The 19,845-nt window shown below is 44.7% G+C and overlaps 1 protein-coding gene across 13 annotated transcripts in view; it reads right to left on the bottom strand.

The window, feature by feature from the left end:
- INPP5B (inositol polyphosphate-5-phosphatase B) overlaps positions 1–19,845 on the bottom strand; it is a 50,541-nt gene that overhangs the window by 21,358 nt on the left and 9,338 nt on the right. For 7 of the 13 annotated variants that reach the window (XM_073233643.1, XM_037021238.2, XM_037021240.2 and 4 more), the window contains 2 exons: positions 18,582–18,692; positions 14,912–15,052 (listed from right to left, as the gene is read on the bottom strand). In XM_073233643.1, coding sequence (XP_073089744.1) covers positions 14,912–15,052; positions 18,582–18,692 — 252 coding nt within the window. Of the gene's footprint in view, positions 1–9,970; positions 9,992–12,702; positions 13,446–14,673; positions 14,778–14,907; positions 15,053–18,577; positions 18,693–19,845 lie in introns of those variants that run through there. The other 6 variants (XM_073233646.1, XM_017646919.3, XM_037021243.2 and 3 more) reach the window with 6 other exon arrangements.

The raw sequence follows: 19,845 nt of genomic DNA on the forward strand, positions 1-19,845 counted from the left end.
GTAAGCACCATACTCTAGTCGGCAATTCTGTTTCCTGTGGGGGCACAGGTTAACAGTTCTGAAGCTACCATGCATGTTCATTGAAATTTAACCATTAAGGAAACGGATGGTGGACAGTGGGAGCCAAGTTTCCCCCTGTTGGAGTGAAAGGTTCCAGATAAAAGGGGAGGAAGCTATCTCTCTCACTTACCAACTTTACATTTCCCTGTATGGCCCCGGAATATGACTGGTTAGCCAGAGACGGGTAAGATTCCTCAAGGGAGGAACAACCTAAGACAGGCACAGTCGCAGGGGGGCCATCAGGTGAGAAATCGGGGAACAACAGTGGTGAAGCTTAGAGCCTCACCCGCCCTGTTTTGAGAGAAAGCTTCTGCATCAGTGGATGTTTTATTGCCCTTGTCTAGCTCGGATTAGCACATAGTCTACAGGCACACACCTGATCATCTACAATTGCTCTCTTACAACACTAAACTATGTTTTCTAACTTTATCTTGCATCTACCTACCACTTCAGCATTTTATTAAAAATAATAATAATAATAATAATAATAAAGGGAGAAATGTGGGATCCACATATAAATCAAGTATAAAAATCAAACGAATATTTATATTTGACCTGATTGTTTATAGTTCAGAATGCGTGATCAAAACCGAAAGTTTCTGTGATGAATGCCCTTGTACTGTTCACCATGTAAGAACTTATTCACTATGTAAGAATTCGTTCACCATGTAAGAACTTGTTCGTTATGCTTCAGAAGATTGGAGACTGACGAGAATTAGACTTGAGATGGATTAATGATTATGCAATGGGCATTGACCCCCCTATACAGAATTTTATTGCTGTTAACCATTTGATCAATAAATATGAGAGATGCCCTCTCAAAAAAAAAAAAAGGGGGGAGGAAGCTAGTATGATCCATGTAGCAACAGATTAGAGTTGGAGATATCAATATGAATTCATGTTTACCTAAGTGTAGATACAGATGGTTGCATACAGAAATATGGACACACACAGAGGTAAGTATATACACACACATTTCCTCGCTCTGTCAGCTACAAGGGCCTAAAAATAAGGATGCACCAGCAGTAAGAAACACTCTTACTGTCCAGATCTTGGTTTCTAATATCATTCTCCAATAAAAGGAACCAGGGCTCCTTGAGATACAGTTACTCTTGGCCTGGGGCAGGAAATATATAAGATGAACCCAGAGCATTTTGTAATGTCAGGAAACAAGAAAAGTACTAAAAAAAAAGAAAAAAACAAAATAAAATCACCCACAAAGATGGGGGTATGTCAAAGGGATACAGGAGCCAACTGAAAGAGCTCCAATGGCCACAGTTGGAAAAATCTGAGCAAGAAAATGAATAAAGTAGTGTTAGATTATAACTCAAAATATAAATAAATATTCATCAGCCCATACTGAAATAAACAATCAAATAAAAAAATAAATAGAGGAGAAGAGACAAATCTACTATGAAGAATTCCATTTAACTTGGGTAAATAATCTACCTTCACGGAGGTGGAGCATAATTACCCCCTTCTAGAGCATGGCTGCACAAAGTGACATCCTTCCAAAGAGAACAGTATGGAAAGAAGAGACAGGAAACTGAGTGCACTGGAGAAACCCATCACCATGACCTTGGCCAGGCGATCGAGCTCCGCATCAAGTAGTGTAAGTCATGCTGACGGTATGGACCCTGGTAGGGTGGATGAGAATACTTTTCTTGTCATCTTCCCCAAACCTGTTAACTCCAGTCTAAGTTTCATGAGGAAAACACCAGACAAATTCAAATTGAGGGACAGTCTACAAACTACGTGGCTAGTTCTCCTCAAAACGGTCGAGGTCATCAAAAACAAGGGAAGCCTGAGAAATTGGCAGAGCCTAGAGGGGCCTAAGGACACAGATGCCCATATGTCACGTGCTCTCCCAGGCAGCACCCCAGAACAGAAAAAGGACACGAGGGAAAGCAGGAAATCTGACTTTGTAGCGCTGATGTATCCATATTGGTTCATTAACTGTGAAAAATATGCCCTAACTAATGAAAGATAAAAATAGGGGAAAAGATAAAAAAGAGTTTTTTTTAAAGTGGGGTATACAGGATCTCTCTGTACATACTATCCACAATTCTTCTGAAAATCTCAAACTGTTCTAAAATAGAAACGTTTATTTTTTATTTTAAGGCATATTGGGGACTAAAATCAAAACTCTGTGAAAGGCTTTGTCTCTATCTCACCTGCCATTCTCTGCTCAACCCTCTGCCCCATTACTGCAACCGCTTACGTTAAGGTTACTCATAACCTTCACCTTGCCAAATTCAGCTGGCACTTGCCAGTTCTCAGGTAAGCCCACTGCAACCTCCTTGGCAGCGCCTGACAGATGATCGCTCACCCTCCCTGAAGAAAGGGGTAAACACTTTCTTCAGTCCTTGACAGTTCCTCTTGTTCTCCACCCATCCTGTCCCCCAGCCCCAGAAATGACTCCAGGCAGGGTCCTGGGAAGACAGCTTCTCCAGCTACAGTCTTTCTCATCTAGGTGATTGCATTTAGTCTCACACTTTTAAAAACCTTCTACATGCAGATCACTCCCAAATTTACATCCCCCACCTGGACCTTTTGCCTGTGCTCTAGAACGTTCTATTCTGCTTCCCTAACTTTAAGTCTCCTTCATCTCAGTAAACAATACCTTCAATTCAAGCAGCTGCTCAGAATGAAAAACTAAGACCGCTCGTGTCTCTTTTCCCCACTGCTTACACCCACATCTAATTCATCAGTAATTCAGGTAAGCTATACCTTCAAAAATAACCTAGAAGTTCTCACCAAGATTACAACCGCATCTTCCTGTTTTTGAGCTTCCACGCTTAACACTCCTGTGGTTAGTTTTCCAGACAGCAGTCAGTGAACTTGGGGAAAAAAAAGTATACCACTATGCCAGAGGAAGTAACTTCCCTGCTTGAAACTTTCAAATGCTCCCCACATCTCACCTCAGAATAAAGTCCAAATGCCTAAAAGAGTTGATAAGGCCCTACCAAACCTGGCCGCATGCCTCTGCCACCTCACCCGCTGCGCTCTACTTCACATAGCCTGATCTGCCGTGCTCCTTTCTGGATGTTCCTGGAGCATGGCACGCTCATTCCCAACTCAGGGACTTTGCTCTTGCTGATCCCTCTGCCTAGAATGTGTTTCCTCCAGATCTCCATTTCATCAGGGCCTCTGCTCAACTGTCAGAAACCCTCTGCCTCCCCCATCTCAACTGGTCCCACCACCCTCATCACTCTATCCCCTACTCCAGAGGTTCCTGAACTTCCTCCATTCACAGCACCCTTACAGTCTTGATAATTTTCTCAAAGTGCCTCTAGGCCAAAAGAAATACCTCAAGTAGGGAGGGCCAAATAAATTACTAAATATTTAAGTACTAATTACTTAGTAGCTGAAAGTTTGAAAAATAATACACATAAACAGAAAGAAAAAATATTTCTATTTCATTTTAAATAGCCATAATTACTCACTAATGAGATGTGTGTGCCTGCAAGGTACCGCACTTCTCAAATCTTGACGTCCAGATTGGATACCACATATGACATTCACATTTATTTTTTGTGGGGTACTTGTTTTTGATCACCAAAAATCCAGTTTCACAAAGATAGGATGTCATCAAAAGGAACTAGCACCATCTAATGTTGAAACTGTGACTACCTTAAGCTAGACGTTTGTTCCTCCAACAGATGTCATGTATCTCTATGTTTACCTTCAAAATTTTAAGTGTCCCACAGTGTCCCTGTGAATTCACTGCAAAGCCTCAGAGTGCCTCAGCACCCAGTTGGGAACCACAACCTTGCTATTTAAAGTTTTCCTCTTAGTGCTAATACCATCTGACATTATATCTTCTAATATCTTCTATGTATTCACTGATTTATTGGATGCTATTTTCACTAACATGCAGGCTTCACGAGGTGAGGACTTTTTCTTCTCTGTGCTATTTCCCAGGGTTCTGGAGCAGCACCTGGTGCGTAGTAGGTACTCAACGTATGAAATGCATGAAAGTGTTGGGAAACTTAAGTTGAAGTTTACTTCTACTGTTATCTTCCTGTGGGACGAGTTACTTCCTCTCTTTGGGTCTTAGTTTGTTCATCTATAAAGCAGGGACTTCAATATAAATATCTCATGGGGCTTTAAAATATGCAGAGGCAAACCAAGGAATAACAGTTAGAGGTCTGTTTCTGCATGCCAGTGCTTTCTAAGCACTCAGGATTTTGTCTCGGGGGGTAGTTCGTACTAACAGCAAGCCTAAAAGGACATCTGGAGTCAAGTTGGTTGGCCCTGTGGATTCCGCGCAGGTCCATCACCTTGCAGACCTACGTCTCGTCAGTGCCCTCATACCGAGTCTGTCTCGGGACCCCGTCCAGCAAGGACTGGAACGTCTGCATTCCTCAGTCCATGCATGGAAACTTTAAGGCATGATTTGGGGGACTTCCAGCCACAGCGCTGTCTTCTCATAATCTCTTCTCTCCTGATCCGGCTCGGAAGCTGGCTGTCAGCAGCTCTTCACCAAATTTACCATTGCACAGCCTCCCAGTTTCCTCTCTGGCCACAGCTTCCTGTCCCTCCTCTCCTGCTTCCCTACTCCCACTCCGCCCTCTTTCCAACCTCAGACCTCCAATCCTTGTCACCCAATCTAATAGGTGACACCTTGGATTTTTCCTTTCTTCCTGTGTGTGCTCACCCATCCCTATAAATCCTGTCTCCTAAATATTTTTATGTCTGGCCCTCTTCCTGATTGCTACTGTCATGAGTCTGGTTAGGCCCTTAATTATTTCCAGAACACACATTCAATGACCTCCCTGTCTCCACTCTCACTCCCTCCAATCCACTGTCACCATCTGGAAGAAAACACAAATCTGAGCAGGTCATTCCCATGCATAAAATCCCTCAGTAACTTCTATCACCTTTGGAATAAAACCCAAACTTCTAATCATTGTACACCTTTACAGTTAGCCGCAGACGACCTTTCCAGCCCCATCTCCTACCCCCACTCCAGTCTCTCCTCCCCCATCCCCTAGTCCTGTCACACCAAGAGGATCTGTCTTTTCAGGATGTTGTGTCCTTGCCCCACCCTTGATCCTGGGTATATCTTAACCACCCCTCAACTCCGCCTGCATGTGGTGAACTTCAAGCTCATCCTTCAAGATTCTGCTCAGGAGTCATCTCCAGAAAGCCTTCCTAACCCTCTCCTTACATCCTCACATGCCCACACGCCCAATGTTTACCTCTATCAAGGCATTTATCATACTGGAACTATAGATGCATTTAACTCTTTTATCTTACCTCTAGCTGACCACACCTTCTTGGAAGCAGGATCTGATGTTTTTTCTCTGTGGCCCCAGCTTACTGCAATATATGGAACCTACCAGGCAGGCCATAAACACGTGTAACAAATAGCCACAGGACAGAGATTAAGATGGCTGTCATTTCTGGGTGCTTTCCTAATGACCACCTTTTACACCTACAGTTGACACCATTTCCTAGTAAAAACCCACTTGGTAGGTCAACTATGGTAACAACTGCAGCTTGGTCTGGATGTATAAAAGTGCAGACCTGTTTGATTTTTCTTGCAAAGTGTGTGCACTGAACTGCACATCTTACAGAACTAAAATCCCTCTCGCTACAACTGGCTACAGAGATAACATCAATGCTGGAGGTGTCTGAGCTCAAGCAGCAGTAGAACCTAAACACTGAGCCACGGTTCTTTACCAGAAGCCTTTGGGGCCAAGTGTATTTTGGAATTCAGAATTTGGGGGAATTTTAGGAAGATAATACATTACCCTTGCCATGTATCATACAATACCCTCAGCAGAGTCCAAGGCCACAACCAGTAATCAAACAGTTTAATATTTCCGCAACACAACTTATGAGTGGGAAAAATAACACTTGGTGGGAAAAATAAAGCCTATAAATAACCTCAAGTTCAAGCAAGCCTTAGTGTCAAATTGAGCTTGGGCGAAACTTACCAAAAAACCTTTTTTTCCATCTTCACAGCTTTTAGGACTTCAGAACTACTGATAAGGAATTGAGGATGGTAGGTAAGAGTGTGGCCTAACATATTTATATATCAAAAAGGAATGAAGTATATGTCTATGTATATATATAATACATGTTTATAGATATAACATAGAGAGAGACAAATACACATTGGAAAGTCTGGAAAAGTATACACCAAAACATCAACAACAGTCATTTCTTAGTGCTAGAATTTCTTTTGCTTTTGCTTATAGGTACTTTCAAAGTTAGCTACAACAATATATATTTTTTGTACACACACACACACACTCATATATGGCACGAGCTTTGGAGTCTAAGACCTGGGTTCCATTTCTGGCTCTTACAAACTGTATGACCTTCAGCACGTTACCTAATTTCTCTATGCTTCTGCTTCCTCAACTGAACAAAGATAACAGTATCTGCCTTAAATGGCTGCTGTCCTCTTTTCCTATGTTACCTTGACGCTATCCCTCACTGCAAGGCCAGAAGGTGCTCTAGAAGCTAAATCAGACCTGTTGAAGGCCCAGATCTACATATAAAAAAAATAGGAGGCAAGAACTCAATTTTCATGTCTTGTAGCCAGGCCTACCACTGACTTGGGGTCTGGGCTTTTTCTAAAACACATCACACAAAGGAAAAAAAAAGTAAATTCAAAAGAAAATCCAAGTACCCCATTTCTTCTGAGAATTGTCTGACAGACAGCAACATTATTTCTTAATTAAACTGCTCCTTCTATCTCCTTGCTCATGTCCCCTTGCAGGCCCCCTAGTTATTGGCAGGTAATTCCCAAGATCTAGACCAGTGCTGCCCATTAGAATTTTCTGTCATGGTGGGAATATTCCAACTACACTGTCTAGAACAGTAGCCAAGCCACACTTAAGCATTTACTAAATTAAATGTAAATGGCCATGGGTAGCTGCCATATTGGACAGACCAGGTCTGAATAGTGTTCTTTCTCCTCTACAAGACCCATCAGCTATCACAGTTGAGTGTACATGGATGTGTCCAGCTCTGCCTGAGCTCAGTCCCTCCACTGTCTATGGGGCATTTCTATAAGATGTTCTGTGCCCAGGTGGGTCCCAGGCAAAACTGGTTGATTTCTGGGCCCTCTCCCTGAGCTCTCCCTTTAGTCACGGGCACCATCACTCCCCACTCGGTCTGGTTTGCAACCCTGCCATTGGCTCACCCCTCTCCTCGGCCCCCCAGGGCCAGTTAGTCACTGGTCACTTCCTTCTTTCAGCTGCCTTCCTTCATGCCCTCCTTTCCTTGTTACCTCAAGAGTCTTCCAGTTACAAGACCTTCCCACTCCTCCCTACCCAATGTAGTCTCTGGACTTGGGCAGACTGAACTCTGATTTCATCTTTCCCTGCTATAAAACTTCCCGTGTTACACCACTGCCTGCAGGGTAAGGTCCAAACTGGCTGAACTGGCAGGTGAGGCCTTTTGCAAATTGGCCCTACTCTCTCTCATCAATCCACCACCCAAAGACAGCCCAATGTAAACAGACAGGTTCCCCATGCATGCCACCGGATTCCTGCTCCATCATGAAGCCCCTCCTACTTGCTGGCCTCCTCTCCTTCATGACCCAGCCCCACTCCTCCATCCTCCTTCATGAAGCCCTCCCAATCACATGAGTCCTTGGTGGTCATTTCTCTGACTTCTGAAGGCCTTCCTGTCCATACAGCTTGTGTAGAACTTTAAGAGAAATCAGAGTGTTTTGAAAAAGCCTTGGGCTTTGGAATAAAATAGACCTGGCTATTTTTACTGGCTCCACCCATTACCTCATTTGAAACCTTTAACAAATTACCTGATCTGTTTCCTCATTTGTAAAATGAGGATACCACCACCAAACTTACAGAGAAGCCAAAAGGATAAACAAATGAAATCTAAATGGGTCAAGAACCCAGCACAACGCCTGGTGCACAGCAGATATTCAGTATCTGTTCATTCTTTTCCCCCTGCTGTACCACTCAATCCTCCACTGCTTTGATAAGAACCCTCTAACAGTTAGGTACTATGTTAAGAGCTTCATGTGTTATTTCTGATTATTGGCCTCATTTTACAAGTTAAGGATGTTGAGGCCCAAAGCAGATAGCAGATATGCCCAGGGACACAGAGCCAAGCCAATAAATGGCACAACTGACCTTAAAACCCAGATCTGCTTGTCTCCATGGCCTCCTTTTTTGCAAACATGAGCATAACATCTTCAATGAAACTATAAACTCTTAGAGGTAAGTACTATATGAAAAGAAAGGTGAAGTCTGGGTAACAAAGCAAAAGTACCATCATAGTCTCCACAGGATGTGTGGGTGTGTGGCTGTCAATACTGAGTGGAGATGATGTCCTACAATTCCTGAGCATCTACTAGACAAGCCTAGGAGGAGGCATTCTTGCTTTCTTCTCAGTCACTGGCCTTTGCATTCCATTTCTGGCACACTAGAAGAACCTGCAAAACCATGTGAGCAAAATACCTGACAGTCCAAACTGACAGTTCAGGCAGGAGGAAGTGGGTTAGCTCAATCCTTATCAGTGACACCATGCTGTGTACATGGCTGTCCCACGGGCTCTCTTGGTCTAGACAAAGCAATGCATACCACCAAGAGATATGTTCAATTCATGGGGCGATCCAGGTCCAACTACCCAGAACCCAAGTCAGGCTGTGTTAATAATGACAATGGTGGTACTATTATCATGAATAATATTAATAGCAAATACTTAAGCTTACTACATGCCAAGCAAAGTTTTAATCACTTTATGTGTATTTAACCTTCACAACTTCTCCATGATGTAGGTGCTATTACTATCTGCATTTTATAGACCAGGAAATAAACAGAGAGGTTAGGTAACTTGCCCAAGAACACACAGCTAATAAATGGCACAGCTAGGATTCAAACCCAAGGAATCTGGGTCAAGAGTCAGTGCTCTTAACCAATAAAGTCTATTAACTATCAGAAAAATGTGGAATTGAGAAAGCATTTCTGGCAGAGGAAATAACTTCAGCACAAAGAGGTGGCATTATGGTATGCTCAGAAATAAGTAACAATAAGTAGTATAAATAAGTAGAAATGAAAACTTTTGTTTGAGAAGCATTAGGGAATAGAAAAGAAAAATATAGGGGTTAGGGCTCAAGCATGAGATTCAAACAGACAACCTGAGTTCTATTATCAACCCTGTCACTGACCAGTCACTTATCAGAGGCATATTACCTACCCTCTCTGAGCTTCAAACTCACCATCTGAAAAATGGACAACCTCTTACAAAACTTTTCTGACACAATATAAAGCCCACAAATCCATAGTTAGGTGTTCAATAAATGGTAACTGCTAATCAAATCATAATAGCAATGAAGTTTTTATAAATTAATTAAGTTTTATTAGTAATATATTTTTATTATATATATTAAGACCAAACTGTAAGTCTGAATGCCATGTAGAGTTTGGATATTATACCGTTCCGACAAAGGGGGGCTAAGTACATAGTACATAAGGCGGGGAACTCTTGAGAGAAGCCCATAAGGGCACGCAGCATGAAAGAGAATGGAAAGAATCACTTTTTCCTGTTTCAGCCTAGCCACCAGCCCAAATAGTTCTGTTACTTTCTCAAAAGTCAAATAACCATGCTTCATAGTTTTCTTCTTTTTTTTCTTTTCTTTCTCTCTTTCTTTTTAATATTCTCACTGTTTCATGGCTATTAAAGAAGTACCATAGATTTTAGAACTTAAAATGGGCACAGACATTGATCTCTAAAAACACATCCCGTACCTTGCAAACCTGTAAGCTCTGAACTCAAAATCCAATTTGCACTCTGTGCAAATCCAACTTAGGTTAGCAAGGATTACATACGACCAGTTTAGCTTTCAAGGAGGAAGACGATAGTGCAATGACTTTATGGCAATAGGTTGTAGTGATGATAGGCTACTGTAGAAATGACTTGCCTTTTTCCTCCAAGCTCTCCCCTCACTGGGCCTTCTGTGAACTGTCTGCGGTCTGGTGATAAAGCTGAAAGAGAAGTGGGCAAGAGCAAGCCAGGAAGGGAGGGGAGAGAGGGGAGAGCATGCTCAAAAAGGAAGGGGGCAGGGGATGTTCAGGTGACAAAACACTTTCAGGCTCTGCACTGTATGGGTCTATAGGTTCAAACAAAGACGACATTATTTTATCACATACTGATATACAAGGTATTAGGCTGGCATTTGGGGAGGAGAAAGGGTGCAAAATGCTAAGGCAGCAAGTTCGAGCTTGTAAAGATGTCACTGAATGAGCAGGCAACAAAGAGATGAAAAGGCACAGGATTTTATCCAGAAAAATGAGCAGTCAAGTTTGAAATAAGAGGAAATAAAGGTGAGTGGGGCAGAAAAACTAAATGAGATGAGAGGGGGCTGAGGCCAGGTGGAGTAGGACTGGAATACCCAGCTAATTAGAATCTGAAATTTATTCTGTAGAACGGGGTGTTCAAGTTCATACACAAAATAGTGGGGCATAACACAATTAGATTCCAAGGCGATTCCCTAAGGGAGAGGAGACTTAAATAGCAAGACCTGTAAGGAATCTGCTCACTGCCCTAGTTCAGGTAAGAGGATACCAACATTAACTATGGGGATTTACTTTTTTTTTTCCCAAAAAAATGTTAAAATTGCAGAAAGAAATATAGATGAATTTAGTCATTAGACACAAGAGGGAAGAGTCAATAGTGACTGTGGTTTTTCAGTGACTTCATTAACAGAAAAGGAACCGGAGCGAAGGGAGTAAAGAAGAGAGTGTTGGTACTTGGGAGAAACCGGCCTGGGACAGGCTCTGCAGAGGACAGCCAGTTCCTGAGCTCACGGAGGTGGGCTTTTGCAATTCTTTAATGTGTTTCCCAAACGAAAGCACCGCTAAATAATTTAGCATTCCGTAAGTCCTGTGTGACCTTCTAGCAGGCAAACATTTGCTACCATTTTATAGATGGAAAAGAGGAGAGCCAAGAGACATGTCTAATATCATACTGAGATGCAATAATAAAAATAAAATTACCCAGGCCACTTAGATATACACTCTGTTTAAATCCTCATCATTCATATTTGCAGCTTCATTTCACATATGCATCACTAGTTAAATCTACAAATTTTTGTTATATTTTAAGCAGCAAAGAAAACATGCAAGTCAGCTAGCTTCTAGGTTCCAACTCCGTCTTTCCTCTAATAAATATTGATGCTTCTGTTTTCCTGAACCTTCCCTCCCTGAGGACTTTTCTGTGCAAAGCCGCTTCTAAATGAACGTTTGTGGGTCACCTCTCTTGCTCAAGACTCCCACTGTAGAGCCCAAAACAAACCGTTTCCTGAAGGAAAGAAAAAGTCTTCAGGGGGTTCTCCTATTCTAGAAACAAATACAAGGTTCAATGTGACAAAGAGGGAAAATGGAGAAGGGAACAACAAAAGAAGGAACAAAAAGGTACACAGTTCTCTTTTGTTTAAAGAAACAAAGTGATCCAAATTAATTTGCTTAGGAGCCTGAGGAGCTTCCCACAGAGGTGGAGATGAAGGGCCCTATTTCTACCTGTAGGATAAACATTTAGGAAAAGTCATGTTCTCTATGCTCAAAGGGTATGTTGGTCACACAGATTTTACTTATTGAGAGAGAAGGAGAGAAGGAGGAAGGGAGAGGAAGGGGGACAGAGGGAAGGAAAAGATAAGAAGACAGACACACACACACACACACTTACTTCCCTGGTAACCAAGGTGGGACAGAGGGAGGGAAAAGACAAAGAGGGACACACACAAACTCTTCTGACCAGGGGGCTATTTTTCCAACACTCTGGCTTCTACCCTGGTAATCTAGGTTACCCTTTATGCTACTCTGAGATATAAATAGTATTCATTTCCTTTCTCTGGCCAGACAGAATTTAATGTTTTGTTTCCTGGGTCCAGGGGAAAAAATTCTCATATCGCATCTCATTCTAAATCTGAGTTACTACAAAGCTGCCTCACGTTGAATCAACCATGGAATAAGAAAACCACTTCAAAAGACCAAAATTTGTTTGCTATTACCACTGTGTTAAAGTAGCCTGGAATAGCTCCAATGGGACTTCTCAATAGCTGTTTTCCTTTGCAGTGCAAAACTCAGATTCCTCCAGACACACTGCTCTAGGTCTTTCACGTGACCAGGATGAAATGCAGGTGACAATTTAGTCAATAACATGGATAACTATTCTACCTTGTGCAGGGTCCCCCAAGGAGTTTTCTGGACAAGAGACTTTCAGTTGCTAGATAGAAATTAAGAGACATTTCTCCTTATTTCTTCTTAAGGAAAGAAAAAGCTACACAAAGAAGAGCAACTAAGTGAAGAGGCAGAAAAGCTCCTACCTACAAGAGCTACTTGTCAGAGATTCCTCCAAGGTCTTAGCTGAAGAAGCCAAGGGAATCAGATGAGCAGGTTGCCCGTCAACCAGAAGCATCATATCTCACTTCAATGTCACTACTCAGCTCAAAGACACTGGTGTGAACCTGAAGACATGGACTCCTGTCTAAAACTAGCTGTATTTCCCTTTTTTACAGTCCTTACCAAGCTTGGCCTGATACCCCTGAATTCAGCAGAGAAAAAATAAAAGACCGGACATTTTTAACAGAAACATCAAAGTGAGATCTTTCCTTTCTCTACTAAGGCAAAGGCAAGGACTGAAGAGCAGACTCACCTTGCACCCAGGGCTTTGAGGTGCTCTGACACGTGGCTCACCGTACAAGGGCCACCACTCTGCTGGGCCAAACCCACAGCCTCTTACCTCTATCCACGGACTGTGAGCTCCCTCTCTGTTAGACTATCAGCTCCTAAGGGAATTCTCCTGATGACTATTACAAATAGCATGTTTTAAACAGCCTTTTGCCTTGGGTTGGTTCCCCAGGCTACCAGGAAGTGGACATTTTGATCAGATGCATATAGGAAGAACCAAATCCACTACCTGTTTCCCTTGGGGCCTGAACTGTTAGGAAGATCCTAAGAGTTCCTCCTACCTGCTGCAGAAGTCATGACCCTCCTCTGAGGTCAGAGCAACTTGGGAAACAGCTGACCCAAACAGAACTGGGGACTTGGTGCCAATCTTAACATAAGCAACTTAGCAATTAATAGTGTAACCCCACTTAATCTAGCTATTGTGATGGGAACAAATCATTTTTAAACTAAACATAAAACCAAAACATTAACAATAATTCCTCACCAGCATGTGGCTAGTTTTTGTTTTTTGAAAGGAAAGGAACAATTTTGAGATCTCTGTGCATTGATCACCCAGGGGCAGATAACTGGTGTCAGAGCTGCCCTGGCTACCTCCGCCTCTCTAGCATGAGGAATGAAACACTCCAAGCTTGGCTCTAAGGTGCTGGCTAAGAAGACAGAACCCACCGCTTTCTGTGGCCACTGGGCCTGTCCTCCACGAATGGTCTGGATCCACAGCCTCTTTCGAAGGGGCAAGGAGAGGATGTATTCTTATCTAAAGCCCTCACCTGTCCTGGCACTGAAGCACAGAATGTCATGGAAACTGAAGCAATCGCTGTTTTAGATGAGCACCTCCAGTGAGCTAAGACCATGAAAGACGCAGTGAACTATCAGCACAATCAAGCACTTCAACAGCGTCTTGTGGCAGCTGCAGAGAGGGAAAAGCATAAGCACTGAGGAAGTCCTTTGCTCGCCTCATTTCCTCTCATTTTACAAACTTGTGCAACCTGCTATTCCCCCTCCCCAGCCCCTCATAGTTTCCAAGCCTTGTAAGCGCGAGTGGAGAGATGGCTCACATTCTACACAGCTACTCGACAGACTCTTCACCTCTAGCAAATAGCTGAGAAAAGGGGCACAAATGGGCACCAGTGGTCATGCCAGAGCTCATACGTAACTAGAGCCGCATGGGCACACCCAGGAGAAAAAATGCAGGGAGCCCTTGCAGATAACCTAGGAGCTGAACAGAAAATACAGGTCTGAAGGTCCTCCCAAAGCACCAGACTGACCCAAATTTCAGCCCTGGGCCTCTTGCTCTCCGAAAGACATCCTCTTGCTCATCAATTGCCTTTTTGTACGGCAAAACATTACCCATGGGCTGAGTGGAAAAAATCTAGTCCCTTTCACCTGTAACCTCATCCTGGACTCCAGTCCCCGGAGGAGCGGGTTAGGAGCGGGTGCTGAACACAGCGTTCCTAGATTCCAGGTCTGCGCACAGCCCAATCTATCGCAGGGGCTGAGGACCGACAAGAGAACCAGACAGCCCCAATACAGACACCATTCTTCTCCCAAATAAAGGTTCTGTCGTGGCGAGTGCACCCTCACACAAGCCAAATTCAGATCAAGTATTAAGAAACTGACTGAAGGTCAGTATGTGGTAACTGAGACTCAGAGAGAGGCAGCGACTGGCCGGGATCACACAGCGAGTCAGGAACGTAGCTTTACTACAACCCCAGGCTCCAGATGCCGAAGTATCCCACTGCCATCCGCCTGCTCTCCTCAAGCTCGGCCAAGATTAACATCCCCAATGAACTTCAGCCGCAGGGTCCGCACCTCCGCAGGACCTCGGCCTTTGCGCCATGCGTCCACGGGCCAAACCTCAGACCTTGCCCACCTGAAAGTTTGGCTCGCCGCCGCCCCCGGCCCAGAGTCCCAGCCCAGCTTCCCACAGCCCGCCAACCTGCAGAGTCGCGCTCCCGGGAGGCGGCCGCGTCGGACATTTCCCTGCCTGCTTCTCCTAGCTCTTCATCACGCTGCCCGCCCCGCCCCGCCCGTGTCCAGAGGACCCGCCTCCGCTCTCTACCTCCGCCAATAGAAGGCCGGTCTGCTCCATATCCTCGCCCCCAAACAGAACGGAGTCCGCCCCTGAGGCCTGGCCTTCGCCAATCCCTACCGCCCCTTCCGAGACGGATACCTGCCTCCGCCAATTCTGGCGCACCCCGGCCAGGTGCCTGGGACCGAGTTCCAAAGGCTGCGGGTGGGCAGCTCGGGCTCCGGCTGGGTGCACCTATATCTAGACAGCCACAGGAACTCAGGATCTGGGGTCTCAGGGTCGAAGCCTGTGGCAGGAACAAGGAGAGAATACTAAGGCATGTGCCTGAAGGACTGGTTCCACCTCTGAATGATTGTATGACCGTGAGCAAATAGCTCGGCCTCTCGGGAGAGCCTCCATGCCCGTTAACGCTTGCGAGCAGGGTGGAGGGAGATGCAAATGCAGTAATGAATATGAAAACAAAACGTAGACCCACGCCACTTCTCCGACCTCGGGTAACTACGTGCCAAGGTTTGTGCTTCATGTATGTATTACCTCCTTAATCCTCACAACTAACTTCAGGAGGTAGGGAACTATCATCCCATAGCGACTGAGCTCAGAGGGGTGAAGTCTAAGATCAGAATGGGAACCCAAAGAGACGTCAGTACTAGGGAGTGGGCTGGGGGCTTTAACTACTCCTCTCCATCAGCAACTCCCAAGCCACTCCAAATAAAAACACACACTCTAAGTAAAAGCAGAGTGCCTGCTATGGAATATGCCTTCAAGACAAGTCCTCTAGCTCCCCTTAACCAGATTGCCCCTCCTCCTTCCTAGAAATTGAGCCACTCTGCCTCTCACTCAAACTCAGGTCTGTCTGACTCCCAAACACTGGCTGGCTGTTCCCTATGCTATCCTCTCTGCTCCCCTTGTAGAACTGCATGAACCTGACTGAACTGAACTGGATTTACAAAAGCAACCCAAAAGAGGAGATTTGGGGCCCAAGACTGATTATGGTACTGCCAGACACAGCTTTTAAATTAATTTCAACATTTACATACTATTACCCCATACTAGACCTTATCTGATCCTCACAAAACTCTTAGGGTAGTAGGTAAGGCAAGTTCAGATTTCCATTGTACAAATAACAAAAGCCAAGACCTGAATAAATAAAAATATATTGTTCACTTTCACAACTAAGAAGTGGCAGAGTTAGGATGGGAAATGAAATCTCCGGACTGCATGGCGCTGGAGTTAGAACATGGGGTTCTAAACTTGGTCCTGTGACTTCAACTGATGAATGACCTGGGGAAAGTTACCTTTCTTATGTCAGTTTACTCATCTGTAAAACAGCATACCTACACTTTAGTATGGCTCAAAAGACTGAATAGGAAAACATGGCTGCTGTGCATTGTCTAGGTGTCCAGAAAAATGTTTCTGGCATACAGCAAGTACTCAGTGTTAGCAAATGCTTTCCTCTGACTGTGGTCTGTTGAGCAAAGCACTCCCACTCCCTGGCCCTTTTTTGCTGCACAGTTACCCACCAAGGATTGGGTGGGGAAAACTAGTTCTTTTCACCTGTAACCTCATTCTGACTCCAGTCCCTTTACCTGTAAAATGCAAGGATTGGGCTGGTGGATATCCAAGAACCTAGCAACTCTGAGAGTCCCCTCTCACCCAGGCCCCTCCATGAGGGAGTCTGCATCATGACAACTGCTCAGAGAAGTTGAGGCAGGGCAGTTTCCCTGCTGCTTACCCCAGGTGTGGGCCCCAGAGGGAAGAGCAGGTAAAGTGACTGACAGATAGCTAAAGCTAAAAGAAGGAAGTCATCTTCGACTCCTCTCCTGCTTTTGTCTACACAGCCAAGTGCCCAGCTCTGCTCACTCATTCAACACATATTTATTAAGCATCTACTATGTGCCAGGCACTGTTCTAGTCACTGGGGTAAAGTGAACACAGTGCAAACTCACTGCCCCCATGGAGCCTCCATCCTCCTCAGTTTGATCTCTCCAGTGCGTCCTCTCCTCTCCATCTGCATTACCAGGCCCAGCTCCAAGCCCCTAGTTTATCCCTGAGCACCTGTAGTATGCTCCCACGCCAGTAGATCTCCCTCCTTTGAGGTTCTCCCCTTCTGTACCAGTTGCCAAAAGAATTTTTCTAACAAGCAAATCCTGCCTTGTCACTCCTCCGTTTAAAACTCCTACAGCTCCCCCCGAGCGATGGGGCAGTCAGAGCTCTGGGTTGGTTAAGACCCTTCAGGAGCTGTCTCTGCTGGCTTCTCCTGGCTCAGCAATTTCTATCTCAAGTTCAGTCCCACCAAGTGACTGCTCTTCCTTCCGATGGCTCTTTTTCTCTTCTTGTCTGCCTGGGAAAAACCTCATTCATCCTTCAAGTCTCAGCTTAAACATCTCCTCCATGAAGTCTTCCCTGAGCCATTTAGATGCAACCGGGTGGCACAAGCGTAGGAAGCTCAAGAGCACAGGTTCTGGAGGAGACTCTCAAATCCTATCTAATCCTGGGCTCCGTAGTTTACCAGCTATGTAGTTGGGCAAGGCACAGAACAGCCTAGAGCCTCAGTTTCCTCATTTGTAAAATGGAGACATCAAAATACCTACCTTGTAAAGTTGTGGTAAGGAAAATGAGATAATGTGTGTAAAGCTCTTAGAACAGTGTCTAATACACAATAAATCATCCACGAATGTTAGCTAAGTTATGGGCCTTCTTGTACAGAGGGCGGAAACACTTTCTGAGCTTCTACTATGTGCTGCACATGTTCATATGTATTCTCTCTTTTAATTCTCAAAATTCCTGCAGAAGGATACTCTTTACATGTCAGAGATATGAGGTGGTTTGCCCAAAGCCACACAGGTCAGAACCAGAAAAAAGTGGCTTCAAATACAAGAGACGGTGTAGCTTCAAAGTCCATGCTCTTTGCTGTTACTGCTATTATTACCCCTCCTACAACTACCAATAATAATCATAAAATAAGTTATCCTTACTAGGTGAAGGTCTGGAAATAAATTCCCCCCACCTGTAGAAAAAACTTTAAACCCCTTAAACTAGGCATTCAAGGCTCTATAATCTTGTTTCTACTTCCTTTTCCTTATACCTCAGTTTGCATCCAAAGCCAATCCCTAACTGGCACACCAGAGAATTAAACTGGATTAAGTTGGAGCCCCTGGAAGTCTAGGCTTCATGGTGAGATCACAATAAAAGTGATGCCCTCCCCCTGGCCCCTCAGTGACAAGATGTTAGCTAGAAAGGAAATAAGTAATAGTGTTGGGTAAACACCTAACCCCAGCACCTGGCGACTCAAATTTGCATGTTCTGGGCTGATCCTCAGCTCTGTACAAACTTTCCTTCACCTGCTAGCTGTTCTCCTGATCTAAACAAATTCTGACTTAGAGGCCACTAACATCTCACTGCCAGGCCACAGTTAGACCATTTCCTCAGCTGCAGTGGGGGACAGAGCAAGATTCAAGGGCAGCAGAGCCCATATGACAGATGACAGAAGTTCTTGGTTCTGGCTGTGGTTGGCAGAGAGAGGGAAGATGGGCTTCTAGTAGCTGCTGACCCTACTAACTTGTAAAAGATTATGCATCAGAATCACTACCCACTCTGTACAGCCTGCCCAGCACCAAGAGAGCAAAGAGGTCTGCTGGGGCTAAAACTCAGGTCCAGAAATGCAAACACCATGGTTGGCTGGTGGCCTGGGAGCACTGCAGCCTCAGGCCAGCAGCTTTTAAGAGGGCACAGACACTGGAGTGTGAGTCCCAAGTGTAGAAAGTCTACTAGTAGTGGGTCGATCACCGCCCCAAGGAGCCTGAGGTCTTACCTACCTGGGCAGGCTCTGGCAACTTCCTGGAGGAACATCCTGGTGTGTGAACCAAAGGGTAGCTGGAATACAAGGCTGAGCTCTGCTGTGTCCAGCTGGACGGTCACATCCGAGCCTGCACAGAGGAGGCAGAAAATGAGCCCTTGGCCTCCAGGAGCTAAGTGCTTTGATGCATCCTAAGGCTGGAGTCTCCAGTATGGAGAATCCGCAGTCTAAAGCTCCTTTGGCCTTTAAGCAATTCACTGAAGGCTGCTGCTGGAACAGTAAGAGAACCTCCTTATTATTATTATAACCTCCAGACTGTCATCATCCTCACTCTGCTGAGGGAGGGGACCAAGGCTCCTAAAAGCCAGTTAGCCACAACAGTACTAGACGGAGCTGGAGGAAAACAAGTGCTCTGACATACAGTCCATGCCTCTCACCAAGTGGACAGAAGAGCACATAGACGCAAACAAGAGGGGCTGCCCATCAGTCAGCCTACTTGACTGAGCCAGACACATGCTAGGTACTGGAAATGCCATCATTGAAGCAGCCTGTCTTTAGGACGCTAGACTGTGGATGGTATCTTGCTCATAGTGTAACGCCAGTACCCAGCAGGTACCTGGTGAGCACCCACAAACATGCAAGGAACTAAGGAATGAGCAGGAGCAATCTAGCATACTGAACAAGAGTGGGGGCTCTAGAGTCTGGATTCTGAGTCTGAATCCTGGTTCCACCACTTAACTAAATCACTTAATTTCTCTGGGCCTCAGTTACCTTGCCAGTAAAATGGCGATAAAAACAGTGGTAACCTCCTGGAGCTGTTGCGAGGGAAACACCATATGAGGTATGTAAAGCCTTTAGCATAGTGCCTGGCACAAGGTAATCATTGATTAAATATTCATTTCTATTATTATTACTACTACTACAGTCTAACAAAGAAGACAGACATTAAATAGGAAACTACAAATAATTAAATCATTGTGAGTGACAGATGACAAGGATGAGAAAAAGGAATGTGTACCAGTGAGAGAAAACTTCATAAGTTCATAAAGGCTTCCTGCATAGAGTAGAGTGTGAAATGAAGCCCTGAAGAATGGGTTGGCTTAAGCAAAAAGAGGCGCGAGGGCTTTTGGGAGAGCAGACAGCATGGGCAGGGGCTCCCAGGTGACAGTGTGTTATGTTTGAGGTGATGGAAGCAATCTATCGGGTTTCAAGTGCAGCAAGCATAGAACCGAGGCCAGCAAGGTGGGCAGGGCCAGATTCTGCAGGGTCTTGCTTGCCACAGT

Source organism: Manis javanica, chromosome 4, assembly GCF_040802235.1.
Source record: "Manis javanica isolate MJ-LG chromosome 4, MJ_LKY, whole genome shotgun sequence".
Lineage (NCBI taxonomy): Eukaryota > Metazoa > Chordata > Mammalia > Pholidota > Manidae > Manis > Manis javanica.